At 46.1% G+C, this 15,041-nt stretch overlaps 1 protein-coding gene across 3 annotated transcripts in view; it reads right to left on the reverse strand.

Annotated features, from left to right (window-relative positions):
* Positions 1-731: 731 nt before the first annotated feature.
* FEZ1 (fasciculation and elongation protein zeta 1) overlaps positions 732-15,041 on the reverse strand; it is a 39,098-nt gene continuing 24,788 nt past the window's right edge. For all 3 annotated transcript variants that reach the window (XM_007183408.2, XM_007183409.2, XM_057553921.1), the window contains 6 exons: positions 13,344-13,512; positions 9,564-9,835; positions 8,487-8,567; positions 6,980-7,055; positions 3,502-3,567; positions 732-1,086 (listed from right to left, as the gene is read on the reverse strand). In XM_007183408.2, coding sequence (XP_007183470.1) covers positions 1,070-1,086; positions 3,502-3,567; positions 6,980-7,055; positions 8,487-8,567; positions 9,564-9,835; positions 13,344-13,512 — 681 coding nt within the window. In that variant the 3' untranslated portion in view covers positions 732-1,069. The remainder of the gene's footprint in view (positions 1,087-3,501; positions 3,568-6,979; positions 7,056-8,486; positions 8,568-9,563; positions 9,836-13,343; positions 13,513-15,041) is intronic.

The following is a 15,041-nucleotide window of genomic DNA, read 5'->3' on the forward strand; positions in this document are numbered from 1 at the left end:
TAAAGCTAGTGGCAGGTGCATAGCAAGTACTTGATACAAGTTTTGTTTTAAGACAGGACTGTGGGAATCTGCAGAGTTAATATCATTCAAGCCAGAAGATGGAAGCCAAAACAGTTCAGGTCGTGGTGAAATCGAGCCCCCTCTGGATACGAGGACAGCTTTCACCTGCTGGCCCAAAGAAGCTGGCAACTGCCTGCCACCAATGCCGGGGACAGCACATGGGAGTCGAGGGCTGCAGGGAGGGCAAGGAGGGCACGCATGGCCAGAGGATACCAGGGGTTGGTGAGAGCAGTCAGGAAAGCAGCCGGGACCCCCACGCTGGGAGAACCCAGCGGAGCTGATGCCCTCCGGCACCCGGGCCTCCGGGAGTCAACCCGGACATCCCAACAGGAGGCACCACAGCTGCCCAGCCGCTGCCCCCCGAGCTTCACTTGCCATGCACTAACTTCACAATCTCCTCTCTAACCAGTAGCTCCTCCAACTCAGCGTGCAGCTCCCTGTAAAGCTGTCAAGCAGCTAGATCTTAGGCGTCTGCAGATGGCCTCCTCCTTCCGTCTGTACGACCGCAGCCCCGCCACAGGGCATGGCATGCCCCCCTGCCGACCCAGCCCTAAACACCGCATTGGCTGTCACGGGCCCCGAGCATCATGTGGTTGCAGCTACACATCCTTCCTCTGGAGGTTTGTACCAGAGGGCCAGGGGACACCACACGCCAAAGTACATGAAAAATATTAATTAAATGAAGGTTTATTTCAAAATTAGTCTTAGGGTGGAAGCTGTTTTTGAGGGCTGGAGCCAGACTGCACCATGAGTGGCGACAGCATCTACCTCCCTCCGACACAGGCAGAGAGGAGGTGACGTCACCAGCCCTGCCCCTCGGTCATGCATCCAATGGTTACTAGGACTAGAAGCCAACAGCAAAGGACCCCGCGCATTTGCTCATGTTTAATCCAGGTTAAGCTATACACGTTTAAATACACGGCGGAGGCTACGTGGTGTCATGCAGTCCCTGCGGTGGGATGACTCTTGCTCAGTGACCTCCGCAGCAAGGCTGCTCCCAAGGGCAAGGTTAGGTGGGACAGAGCACTGCAAAGAGAAGAGGAGAGAAGGGATGTCAAAGCAAGTGTGCGGCCACACCTGCCGGCCCGGTGTGGTCGTGGCTGAGAGCGGTCACGCCAGCCTCTCGCCAGCGTCCTGAGCAGAGAACTGCCCCCTTAGAGCCTGGGAAGGATGGTGATCATGTGTCTTCCTTCCAGAAGCAGGAAGAGCCAGGGATAGGAGGTTGTTCAGTGTAATGATTCACTGTGTGGTCTCTGCTGCCCGTCTGCTTGGGTTCAAATCCTGGGTCTGGCTGTTACTAATTCTATGACCTTCGGGAAATAACTTCTCCTACCTGTGCTTGTTTCTTCATGTATACAGTAGACTGTGCCTCTGCCTACCCCACAGGGTTGCTCAGAGGCAAATAGAAAGTGCTCAGTAAATGTTAACTAGTTTTATAAATTCACTGACATTTCAGTGGATTGTGAGGGGTAAAGTCTAGCTCTCAGGCTCCCAGACTTAAAGAACCCATTTCTACACACCTCCTTTGAGAAATGGGATGCTCTTTTAAAACCTTTAAGAGTCAGAAGTTCTTCCCAATGTTTAGACTAAATTCATCCTGCAGAAATTTAAGATTAATCTTTCTGAGCCTTATGGAAACAATACAGCTCAGAGGTTCTAAACTGAGGTCCACAAGCCTTTGGAAGCTGCTCCCAAGGTTGTGCCTGTGGAGCAAAACCTAATGAAAAAAAGAACCTGGACAATGAATGACCATTGATGGAGAGTGTTACACAGTCAATGTTTGTGTCCTCCCAAGAATTCATGTTGAAGCCCTAACCCCCAGTGCAGCTGACTTTGGAGATGGAGCCTCTAAGGAGGGAGGGTTAAATGAAGTCATATGGGTGGGGCTCTGATCTGCCGGGATTAGTGTCCTTGTAAGAAGAAGCACCAGAGCGCTCTGGCACTCTCCTCACACACACAGAAGAAAGGCCGTGTGAGAACATAGCGAGAAGATAGCTGTTTACAAGCCAAGAAGAGAGCCCTCACTAGAAACCCATTTTATTGGCCCCTTGATCCCGGACTTCTACCCTCCAGAACTGTGAGAAAATAAATTCCTGTTGTTTAAGCCACCTGGTGGTCTTCTGTTTTAGCAGCCTGAGCAGACTAATACAGATATTAATATCCTCCAAAGAAAGACAACCAGGTAATAGGTGTCTCTTAATGGAAGTTTACAACCATTGATAACCTAAAACTTATCAAAGATTTTGTGGACAACTGTACACTGAGTTCTCTGGCCCTGCCTGGTCTGGTCTGGTGTGGATGATCTGAATGTGATCAGTCCTCTAGCTCTACTGGGCAACAGGAAATACAAAAGGTTGAAGAACATATTAAATGAAACCGTGAGGACTCAACTACCGAGCAAAAGCTCGGAATGAGGAAATGCTATGGGGCAAATAACCTGGTTTCTCTAAGAAATAAAATTCAAAGAATGAGAGAGAGGAGGGAAAGGGGAACCTATATATATTAAAAGAGATTTAAGAGATACATTATGCAATTGTAGTGTATGGACCTTCTTTGGATCCTGAGTCAAACAAATAACCAGAAAAAAATTTATAGGAAAATCAGGGAAACCTGAACCCTGGTTGGGTAATCAAAGATACTTTTTTTTTTTTTTTTTTTTTTGGCCATGCCATGCAGCATGCGGGATCTTAGTTTGACCAGGGGGTCAAACCTGAGCCCCCTGCAGTGGAAGTGTGGAATCTTAACCACTGGACGGCCAGGGAAGTCCCTCAAAGATACTTTTACATTTTTTATTTTTCTAGTTGTGATCATGATATCGTGGTTATGTTTTAGGAATGTACACCGAAATATTCATGGATGAAAAATATATATAATGGCTGGTATTTGCTTCAAAATAACATGGAAGAGAGAAGTGATATAAATGAAAACTAGATTGGCCAGGAGTTAATAATTGTTAAAGCTGGATGTTAAGTACATGGCAGTTCATCATACCGTTCACTCTACTTTTATATATATTAAAAATTTCCATAATAAAAGATGAAACAAAAAAGTTATGAAAGGATGTAGCTAATCATGACTCTAGTTTGCTGCCTTTCAAGTAGTTGAAACTGTTAAAGGTATCGTCTGGCTTTGTTTTTGCCAACTAAACAGCCCAAGCCGCAGAGAACTTTCACAATAAGTCTTTTGTTGGTTTGGCCGCTTTTTGTGTGGAGTCACTCTGGTGACTCGGGGGTGATGGAATCTCCTCCTCAGGCCTCCTAGCAACATCCAAAGGCGAGGGCCTCCTCACAATTGTCCACTGAGTTCCCTGGCCCTGGCCGATCTGGCCTGGCGTGGATGCCCTGGGAGGGCTGCAGTGTGGGTTCCACGTGTCCAGCAGGAGTCCTGGGGGAGGGGGCCCTAGAGGATGCTTCTGCTCCCAGAGGCCTGGGCCGCTCTTACCTTTTAAAATGTAGTCCGTCAGCAAAGTGGGCACCTTCTCATTATCCTCCTTCATGGCAAAGAGAACTGGGGAAGGAGAGAGAAAGGAGCTAAGATGCATCAGGGCACAGAGCTCACCTCTGGGGCCAGACAACCCACCAACCCAAAGTGAGCGAGAGAGGAGTCAAGGAAACAAGACATTCATTGAGTACTGAGCAAAGTCTAGAAACCTCTGGCAAGAGTCAGCATTCAACCTGCTGGGGCGGAGAGGGGGCTGGTGGGAAATCCATCAAAAGAGTCAGGGTGGCCCTATGGATGAGGTGACGTCTCTTTTATCCTTTATTTTTTGTGTGTGTGCTCATCTATAATTTCCACATCGCTTCCTAAGTATGTATCTTTAATGATCATAAAAATAAACAAAGCAACTTAAAAAAGGACTCAGCTTTCAGATGCAATCCAAATGTTAAGAATAATAGCTGTCACATCACCGAACCACTGATAAATCTGTCTTTAAAGACATTCTATTCATATAAACAGATATTATTAGCAAAGTTCTCACCTCCAGTTTATTAACAGCAAATGAATTTAATTTCACAAATATTTTCTACTCTATGCCCAGTACAGCGCTAGGATTTGTGGAAATGCAAGAGTATTAATGACCCTCAAGGAGCTTACAGACTTCTTGTTGAAACAGGATGTGACCTACACATGAAGCAAACAATAGGGAAGTGAATAAAGCCTAAAGGCTTTTTATAAAATTTTTAAAACAGATTTTTCTGTTATTAAACTAGGAAGCATCTTCTCATATTCATGATTCATGTTGTAGAAGTCAGCTTTGCAGAAAATCGTTCAAGAAAATACCTGGACCTTGCTTATACTATCAAAAAGTGAGGGTAGGGGTGGGTTATCCAACAATAGAGTTATTCATCAATAGATGCCTTAAGTAAACTGTGGTGTATATGGTATATATGCAGTCTCATACAGCTTCATGAGAAATGAGAGCGATCTGTATATACAAGACATACTTATGAATGAAGAAAGAAGGCTGCAGAACTTTATGTATTAATTTTAAATGAGTAAATAATAAATGCTAACATTCATAGAAAAATCTGGAAGAATGTGCATGAAACCGTAAAAAGCAGATACCTCGGGGTGTTAGACCCCAGGGGATGTTCCCTTCTACGTGATATCTCTACAGTGTCCAGCTTTTTTCCATGAACATATATTACTTTTGGCAAGTGGAAAAACCACTAAAGATCAGCTGGCCCTGACGGCTGGGGTCAGGAGGCAACCATTACAATGGAGGGACCCCCCCCCAGTCCATTCCTAGGTCCTGTTTTCCATTGATTACCTTGCCTAGTTGCAAGTCAGGGTCATGGAACTTGACTCCAAAGCTCAGGAGTGGGTGAGGAACAGAGCCTGATGGTGGCATGAGTCCGTGGCCAACTCCAGAAAAAGACTGAACCTCAGGCCATCCAGGCAATGGTTTCTTTTATTTCTTCCGTATTTTTAGACATGGATTCATTTCAGTGTAATAGGCTGAAAATACTTCGCAACTGAGCACGAGCAGACTAAATGCTGCCCACCAAGAAGACAGGCGTAAAAATACAATAATTGCACTCAGTCAATATGTGACTAAGGTGATCTCCAAAATCCGAAATTTATATAAATTGCCCAGTCCCCAGAGCCAGTCTTTGGCCTACATCCTTGACTCAGGAGTCGGGGAAAGAGGATTTGTGAGTCACAAACCCATACAACGATGTGCCCAAAAAGAGAGCTTCCATAACCTACAGGAGAATTGGTACTCAGGAAAGCAGGCAGTTTTTTTTTAAAGGGATAAAGTATTGCAATGTCGTATGTCCATGCGACAGAAGAGAGAGCCATAAAAAGGATGTTAACCAAATGTTAACTGATGTGACTGAAATCATGATATGAAATTTTATAGCCAGTATAATCCCAACCATATGGAAAAGGCATAAAATACTATGGCTGAAAAACACCATACAGTAACCACAGTGGAGGGGACAGGAAGTTACTTATTTTCTTTTGTTCACATTTCTATGTTTCCAAAGTATTCTAAATGATGGATATTCTCTAGCCCTAATTTTTAGAAGGAACTTGAAATGTGTAAACAAACCCAGTGTTTCTTAATTAAAATGAAAGGATTTCACACTGAATTCCTGAATAGGTATCTGTAATACATTTATAGTTCTTCCTTTTTTTAAAAAGAGCACGTTAGAAAAAAAATAAAGAGCACGATAGAGTACTCTACATATATCAACCTTCATAATTTGTCCAAGTTATTTTCCAAATGCTTACTCCTTGTGAAAATACAAACACCTATAAATGTCAGCTTGTTTCTATCTGCTTCCATTAAAAAAAAAAAATCTTTGTGCATATGTATGCAAATAAAGGCGCTCCAAATGAGTTTAGAGGAAGCCGATGCACTTTGAATATAAAATTCCAGACTCTCAAGACCGCAGTATCTATTGATGTAGGCAAGATTTCCGTTTACCAGAACCTCCTGCTTTAGTTCTCCAAAATGATAAAAATGAAACCGTTTCGGCACCTTTAGCACTGGGCCCAGGAGGTATCTATCTTCCTCAGCCAAACAGTTGAAGCTCCTCTTCCCATTCCCTAGGGTGTCAAATAGCCCTGCAGTGGTCCATTCCCGCCGAGGCAGCAGCACAGCAACGGGCTGCACCGCCGGTTAGTGCGTCACTCAACGCAGTGCACGGTTGCCAGGGAGATGGACGGTCTCGTGATTCACTGAGCCCGTCCCCACATCTCAGCCTAGGATTTTTCTCTTCCTAAAAGAATCAAGCTGACACTGATGGCTGACACCACGTGCCCCCCAGCCCTTTGGGGGTTGTAGTGTTTGATGTCTATAAAGAGATTTTGCTTACAAAAGGCTCTTTATCACAGGCTGTTTTCTCCCATAGCTCAGAATGTTTCTTAATATTACTTGACACTAGAGTCAGAGTGGAAGAGAGGAAGCAGTCACTGCCTGGAAGGAAAACCAGACTCTATTCTCTCTCATCAGCCTTACCCCACCCAAGAAACCTGGCTTCTCATTAAATACAGCCAGTCCCTTAGAAGGAGCTCCCTGCTTTGGGGACACAAGGCAACCTCAAGCTGCAGAAGAGAGAAAGGGCAAGGCAGAGAGAGTGCACAGCCTTGAGACCTGTGGATGAACCACAGAAAGCCCCTGCACACCACTACCGCCCCGCCACCGCTCCAGCCTCTTCCACCAGCTCCTTTTCTCTGGCAAGTCTCTTCTCTTACAGGAACCGGGAAAAGACGAGGCAGTTCTGGGTATCGCTGCAGAACTCTTTAATTGTACCCCGTGCCGGGGACGTGGTGCAACGTTGTGGAGCACATTATGACCCATAGAAACTGCTCTGGGGACACCTCCGGACTGAGATACCACGGGTGCAACTCACAGGGTGGGAGGGAGAGAAATGAGCCCCTGGTCCCGCTGCGAATGGGAGGAACTCACTGTTTGTCAGCATCTGGAGATCTTCCACCGACGGGGGCGAGGCCTTCTTCTCGTAAGGGATGACGGTGTTCAGGTACTAGAAGACAAGCAGGGTGTGCAGCAAGTGAGACAGAAGCCCGGCCCCCGGGGGCTGAGATACGGTTGACAGCTTGCGTGGGGATTGGGCTTTTCTCTAAAACACACGCTCCGTCAAATTTGACGTTCTCGACAACACCCATGATGATGTGTGCACCATCGTTTCAGGACTGTTTTCCCATTTTTGGAAAATGTCTCTTTAAAAGTAAGACTTTACCATATTAGCCAGGAAAAATGTCCCTCCAGTCCAACGAATACATTCTTCTGACACTAGAAACTTTTTGATTATTTAGGAATCCTGGTGAGTTTTTTCTCCTCCAGGCTGAAAGCAGACAGCATTCTAAGGGGCGGGGTGTGGGTGGGGGCGGTGATATTTTCTTATCTTCTGCAGTGCAACTTGAGAATGAATGGTTTCTCTTCTGTCAAGATGACTGGTGAGAAAAGCGCAACCCCGCCCTGGGCCTGGGATGTCGGGTTTGCTCCCTCTGCTGGAGAGGAGGTGCCCCTACAACAAAATCATCTTCGGGTCCAGTGGGATATCAGAGAATACCGGCCAGAGAGACCTGGAAGGTTTGGAGGGAGCCTGGGGTCGTGAGTGAGAAGAGCTCTAGACCAGGGGGCCTGTGTTTCAGGCCTGGCCCTGCCACTAGCAGCGTGGCCTTGGGGAAACGCCTAATCGCTCTGGGCCTTAGTTCTCACTGCTGTGAACTCAGGGGACTGAGTTAGATGTTCCTAAAATCTCTTCCCAGGCTGTAGTTCCAGAATTCTAACACTTAGGATTCAGCTACAAATATGTCTAAAACATACACAGATTTTGTGCACAATCTCAAAGGTGTCTCTTGACAACCTGGCCTTCTCTGTTAGACTATGCATTGCATGAGGGCAGGACCAGGGCTTACCCATCTCTGTACTGCCCTAAGCAACAGAGCCTAGCACACAGCAGGCACCTGAGAGCCAGAAATGCAAGCCACTTCTCAGGTGAGAAGTGATTGACTAAATGGAGCTAGACAGGAGACCCCGCAGCACGGGTTACAGTCAACAGGGCAGCTGAAGTGAAGAGGCAGTCTTGGTGGGATTGGCTCACCTGGTGGCCCAGTGTGGCAGAGGTAATGAAGCTCTTGGATGGGATCTTTCATGAAGTGGATTCGCCTTTAATGCATTTGGTTCTGAAAACAACTGAACTCATAGGCCTACAAGTAGTGTTGAGTTTTAAGTTTTATCCAGGCCCTCTAATATTAAAGCTCAAACAACTCTGCCTTTAAAAAGACACTTTCTGTTCCTCCTTAGAATGGAAGAAATTGCCAGGGCATGTCCCCCTGCAACCTGCCCCAGTGCGGGGATAATTCTAGTGACTCACCATCCCCTGCTCTGTTGGAGAGACCAAGTTGCTGGAATCTGGGAAGGAAGCTGGGAGCAGGGAGATGGGTTGTACCTGCTTGTCAGCTCCTGAGGGGCCAAAAGTCTGGCGGATGCCGCTCTGCAGGATGTTGGAGATGCCTTCCATGCTGAAGCGCTGGGGAGGGGGAGAGAACGAGACTCAGAAGGGCAAGTGCTTCCTGCTCGTATTCATCGCCCCGGGGACGCCTGTGTCCTCCCTAAGCTACCTGGACCCGTCAGCTTCCATACTGTCCCAGATCCGGGCCCCAATTCTGCGACTGGAAAGCAAAGGTAAGACCTGGGCTAAGAGACAGGCCAAAATTTCAGCCTGAGCTTTGCAAGAAGAAATAGCAGAGTCTCAAAGACTCTTATCTGAGTAAGTGCCTCGGGCGACGAGACGACCCCCCCCACCCTGCACTCCTGGGTTTCCTCATTTCAGCCTCCATTGTGTAAATAGAAAAATAAAGCAGCAGAGGGAAACTTCGATGGATGAGGATGAAAATGTCTCAGGGAAGAAAACAAAATGCCCAGCCATTGGGAAGGGCATGTGTAAAGTGACTGTCCTCATCTGGAAAGCTTTTTCCAAAATGCATATGCCCGGGCCCAATTCAGTAGGTCTGCGAGAGAGCCCAGGAAAGGGTATTTTGTAAAAGCTCCTTAGATGATTCTGCTGAGCTTCCCTGATGGAGAACCACTGGTGAGAAGAATCTGGTCAATATAACAAGGCGTCATAATGTTCCATCCTGAAACACCCTATGGACATCCTAAAGAGATGAGTCAGGACCATAAGCTGTGCTGGTAGCAGGCTTGTCCCAGGGCACAACGCCTTTCAATCCTAAATGCTTTCACCCCACTTTTTAAGATCTAGCTTAAGAGAGCACACGCCATAGTGACTTATTTTCCAGTGTTACATCCTGTCTCCTCCAGTTAGAGCGGGCGTCCTCTAGGGGAGCAGGGGACACGGGTGGGCTCTTCTCCCTCTCGTGGCTCTGCTGTCTGCCAGGGCGTCCCGCTCATTGTCACGGCTCAGGACAGGTCTGTCTGGGGCTACGGCAGGGCTGGTCCCGGGACCTGCAACGGGGAGCTCGGAGGCGTGGGAGCACTTGGTCCTCGGGCCGGGCTGTCCTCTTACCTTGAGAGGCATGTGGCTTCCCTTCTCTATCCGGCCGCTCTGCAAGCTCAGCCCTTTCTCTTTCCGCCTCTTCTTCATCAGTTCTCGCTGCTCCTTCTGTTTGTTCTGCACCTCGATGAGCACCGTGATGAAGGAGTTCTTCACTTCCTTCTCGAACTCCAGCTCGTCCCGGCGGGCCAGCTGCTGCACCAGCTCCTCTGAAAAGTCTCGGATGGCGCCCTCCACCTGGTCCAGCAGCTCTGTCAGCTCAGACCCAGACATGTGCCTCAGTCCTGCAGGGGAAGACCATCCTGCGGGGTCACTGCATCAAGCCCAGCCCGCCAGAGAGGCTCCCGGGGCCCTGGCCGCCTGACAGGTCTGGAGGAGACCCCCCCCCCCTCCCCGCCCCAGACAGTTCCTCAAAGGGCCACGACAGACCGTCACAGTTTAGGGGCGTGCCGGCAGGGAGAGCCAGTTATCAACTGCGGGAGAGAACGTCATCTCGGGGAAACAAAGGAGGGAGGAAAACCAGCCCCCAAGGACTGTGGACTCTGTCCACAAAAACGTGTGTGGGCAGACGTGTGGTTTTTGATCCCTTGTTCCATCTCCCTATTTTTCCTCTGTCTCTGTAATATTCCTCATGTGAAATGGGTCAAGAATCGGGGGGAAAAAACATGACGAAGGGGTTTGGCATCTGTGCTGAGGAGCAATAGAGAGGTGGTGTTTATTCCCCAAACCTGATCAAGACACAGCCGACAGCAAAATAAGCAGCGCGATCTGAGGCCCTCTTTACACCTACTGTCCTGTGTCACAGCGCACGTGCCCCAAAATACGTGAAACATGTAAAGATGGGGAACATGTACAAAAAAATGAAGTCTGGCTGGTTGGTACCGAGTCGTCTGCTACTGTCAGAGAAAAGGATAGGGAACCTGGGAAGACAGGACACAGATCACTTTGTTTTAAACTCTTGTCCCCTAAGACTTCTTCACCTAAAGTAGATTCGGGAGCATATTTTTGAATGCGCCCCTTCCTAGTGGCATCTTTTGTTTCTACATCAGAATCCACTTTCCTTTCCCTTTCCGCTCCCGCTGTGCCAGGGTTTTTGCTGACTTAGTTCAACCTTCCTCTCTAATTTAGCTCTTTGGAGCTGTCCTCCTCCTTCTGTTTTTGCCATTTCACTCTGCATTTCAGCCGTTTTCCTGAGTCTTTTGCTGAGCAGTTCTATGTGTGGGACCTTTGTGTGGCGGAGAATGGCCTGATTGGAGCGGCGGTGAATGCAGCACCAGGGCCAAATCCACTCCATCCCTCCCAGCAGATTCCTTCTGCTGCCATCGCCCTGCCTCTGCTCTTCAGAGCCACAGGGTTTTACTTAGAGGGTGCAGCTCTTCAGATCACGCCTCTATTTTCACCACGATTCTAGTCCATGCTTGGACCTTTATACCCTGACCAGCCCGCCTTCCCTCTCCGTCGTTTATAAGTCCCGTCACCCCCATTCGGATCCACTCCCAGGGAACGTGTCCCCTCCGGCTGCCTGGTTACCACTATCCCTGCAGATGGATGAATTTTATACTCAGTTTTGCCACCGCTGTTACATCTTTTAATTTCACGCTTCATCCACCTCTTTCTCTGCAGGATCATAATTACCACAAACCTGTGTCAGAGAGTTAATACGATACACAGATTAAGAGTGTGGACTCTGCAGTTAACCTGCCTAGTTTCCAATTTTGACTCCACCCCTTAAGACTTGAATGTGGCACAGGGGCAAATATGCATTAAGAATAAGAGGCTTAACAAACACGTGAAAGGATGCTCAACATCACTAATCATTAGAGAAATGCAAATCAAAACTCCAATGAGGTATCATCTCACACCAGTCAGAATGGCCATCATCAAAAAATCTACCAACAATAAATGCTGGAGAGGGTGTAGAGAAAAGGGAACCCTCTTGCACTGTTGGTGGGAATGTAAATTGATACAGCCACTATGGAGAACAGTATGGAGGTTCCTTAAAAAACTAGAACTACCATAGGACCCAGCAATCCCACTACTGGGCATATACCCTGGGAAAACCATAATTCAAAAGGAGTCATGTACCACAATGTTCACTGCAGCTCTATTTACAATAGCCAGGACATGGAAGCAACAACCTAAGTGTCCATTGACAGATGACTGGATAAAGAAGATGTGGCACATATATACAATGGAATATTACTCAGCCATAAAAAGAAACGAAATTGAGTTATTTGTAGTGAGGTGGATGGACCTAGAGTCTGTCATACAGAGTGAAGTAAGTCAGAAAGAGAAAAACAAATACCGTATGCTAACACATATATATGGAATCTTAAAATAAAATAAGGTTCTGAAGAACCTAGGGGCAGGACAGGAATAAAGACGCAGACGTAGAGAATGGACTTGAGGACACGGGGAGAGGGAAGGGTAAGCTGGGACGAAGTGAGAGAGTGGCATGGACATATATACACTACCAAATGTAAAATAGATAGCTAGTGGGAAGCAGCTGCATAGCATAGGGAGATCAGCTCGATGCTTTGTGACCACCTAGAGGGGTGGGATAGGAAGGGTGGGAGGGAGACACAAGAGGGAAGAGATATGGGGATATATGTATACGTATAGCTGATTCACTTTGTTATAAAGCAGAAACTAACACACCGTTGTAAAGCAATTATACTCCAATAAAGATGTTAAAAAAATAAAATAAGAGGCTTGATTCTTCCTGTTGAAAATAAGGGAAGAGACTTCCCCTCTTCCTCACCTCCTTTTTTCTTTCAGAATCTCTCTCTCTGTCCTTTTCAAATGTATGTGCATCATTTTAATGGCTAAATAAGCCACTGGCCAGTCTCAGGACTCAGACGTGCTTCCTCAAGGACCTGGGAGCCACTGCTTTGCAAAGTCATCCCCAAGAAAGAAAACAGGGGCCTAACTTGTCACCTGACTCTAAATTGCAAAATTGTAATGGGTTGTGTCCAGTTAGCTGTAGACACGGGTGAGATTTCTTTCCGGTTTTGCAATCCCTTTAGTGGGTTGACTGTGACATGCATCAATTCAATAATGAAATTGTTTTCATTTTCTCAGAAAGAAAACCTCTACTTCTGTGGAGAGGTTTTCTGGGTGGGGAGGAGATTTTATTTCTTAATTATATTTCCGCGACAGTGGCCTCGAAACAAGTCACTTACCCTCTCGGAAACTCAGTTAGCTCAATCCTAATGGGGTTGGCACGGGCGTGAAATGAGATTATGCACAGAAAGTTTTAGAACAGCACCTGGCCCTCCAAAGCTCTCCAAAAATACGAGCTATTATTATCATTACCATTTGTAGGTTTTTTCATTGATTTCATGGTAGCATCATTGTGAATAGTGGGTTCAGATTTCCTCTACTTGTTCTCCTTTAGTCTTGTTCTTTGGTTCGTTTTACCATTGTTTTCATTTTTTAAAAATTTTTATTGGATTATAGTTGATTTACAATGTTGTGTTAGTTTCAGGTGTACAGCAAAGTGAATCAGTTATACGTATACGTATATCCACTCTTTTTTTTTTTTTTTTTTTAGATTTTCCCATATAGGCCATTTACAGAGTATTGAGTAGAGTTCCTTGTGCTGTACAGCAGGTCATTTTACCATTTTAATCTTGCTTCCTCCCCCAGCAATGCTAACTTCTCTCCTGATGTCCGGTAAGAAAGGTATTGCCAACTCCCTAGAACCGAGGTTCTGTTAGTGGCGTGTGAAGCATGTGCCCTGCCTGGCAGAGCTGACTTTGTCCTCCGTGAGCCCGCCCCCAGGACTCTCACCTTCGTAGGACCAGTTGTTGTTGAAGGTCTGGGTCAAGGCCTGCATCTCCTGCAGGAGGACCAAGTCCGCCTGGGAGGCGGTTTCTCCCCCATCCTCCTCTTCTAGAACCTCCCCTTCCTCCTCAGGGTCTGGGGAGTTCTGCATCATTTCCTCAATCTCCTCAATCACCTGGAGAAGGTACACAAGACAGTGCTCACTCTTCTCTGCTGCAGGGACATCCCAGCTTGAATTCTGATCAGGGAAGGATGTTCCTAACTTGCTGTCTGTAAAATTCCTAAAGCAATATTGTTACTTAATAAATATTGAGTAATAATAAAACTAGATCTGACCAAAGGCTTACAAACACTCTTCCTTTGATGTAAAGTCCTCTTTAATGTCAAACCTCTTCCAAGAACACCATTTAGATGAGTGCTTTATTGGAAATAAACTGCTCTTTCAGGAAATGAAGCAGAGCTTCCTGGAAGGGAACATTTACTTCAATTTGCTGAGCACTTTCTTTCTAAGTGGGAAGACATTTTATCTACCCAACTCAAACACAAAATCCAGTCCATTCATTGTGATGATGCTTAAGACGGGAAAAAAACAAAGTGTTCCTAGGATGACTCAAAATGGGGAGTTGCTTTATTACATAGAGGAAAACAGCTCTTCCTCCAGAATTCAGCTGGACAGGAACTAAAGCTGCCAAACAAAAGTGGAAATAAAGATAATGACATAATAAAAGGACAGGTAGGGTCTGGAGAGCAGAAAATCGATCAGAAACCCAGCTGTAATCTAGACTCTTGTAGGGGACAGCTCCTAGAAGGGAGAGTAAAATTAGATAACTGCCAAGAGGAATAAGGCTGAACTACTTTGTACATTAATTGTTTACACATAAAGAAAATGGAATAAGCAAAGACCACTTCTGAAAGGAGCCATCCATGAGTCTGGTCAGAACAGTGCATCTATATATTTGTCTGTTCTCGATGCTGTGATGGGCTCCATCTCCAAGGCCAACTGGTCTTTAAAGTGGGTTCCTTTATGTTAGGCTGGATCACAGATAAAGGCACTGAGGTCCCCTCCTTTGGAATAATTTCTATTTTATTCCCAAGCTTTCCCATCTCCACTCACAAATTTAAGGGATACTTAGTTTTTGACTACTGCAAGCCATCCATGGAACACGAGCAAACTACACGACCCCCCTTTAGAATTTTATGGCTGAGCTTCTCTTTCAGAGTCATTATCATTGAACTTGTGTCACTGGATTGTATTTCCCCCAAAATTCACAAGGTAACTGCTAGCCCCTATTCTTTTAATCTGGTTCCCTTTAATCTCTTGATCCTTATCTGTTTATAGCCCACCTTTTTACCACAGATATGAAAGAGTTCCTTTTACTGAGAAGCACTTTCTGGAACCAAAAGCTCCTAGTGGAGCTTTTTCAGAACCGCTCTGTGAAAACACCTGAAACGTGCCTGCTCAAAGCAAGCGCCCATAAATAGTTGTTGACTCAAAGGTTGAATAAGGAATCCAGAGACACAGGAGTATTCTCCCTAAGTAACAAATTATTAAAACCAAAATATAAGTAACTCAATAAAATGTGAAACATTAGATCTTTTTTTAAACAAACAAGTGTTTCTAATACTTCTTTTGGAAGGCTCCACATTTTCAGTGTTCTATGAAATATGAGAAAATGTCCATCACTTGGAAGCCTCTTCTGCCAT

This window comes from Balaenoptera acutorostrata, chromosome 9, assembly GCF_949987535.1.
Source record: "Balaenoptera acutorostrata chromosome 9, mBalAcu1.1, whole genome shotgun sequence".
Classification (NCBI taxonomy): Eukaryota; Metazoa; Chordata; class Mammalia; order Artiodactyla; family Balaenopteridae; genus Balaenoptera; species Balaenoptera acutorostrata.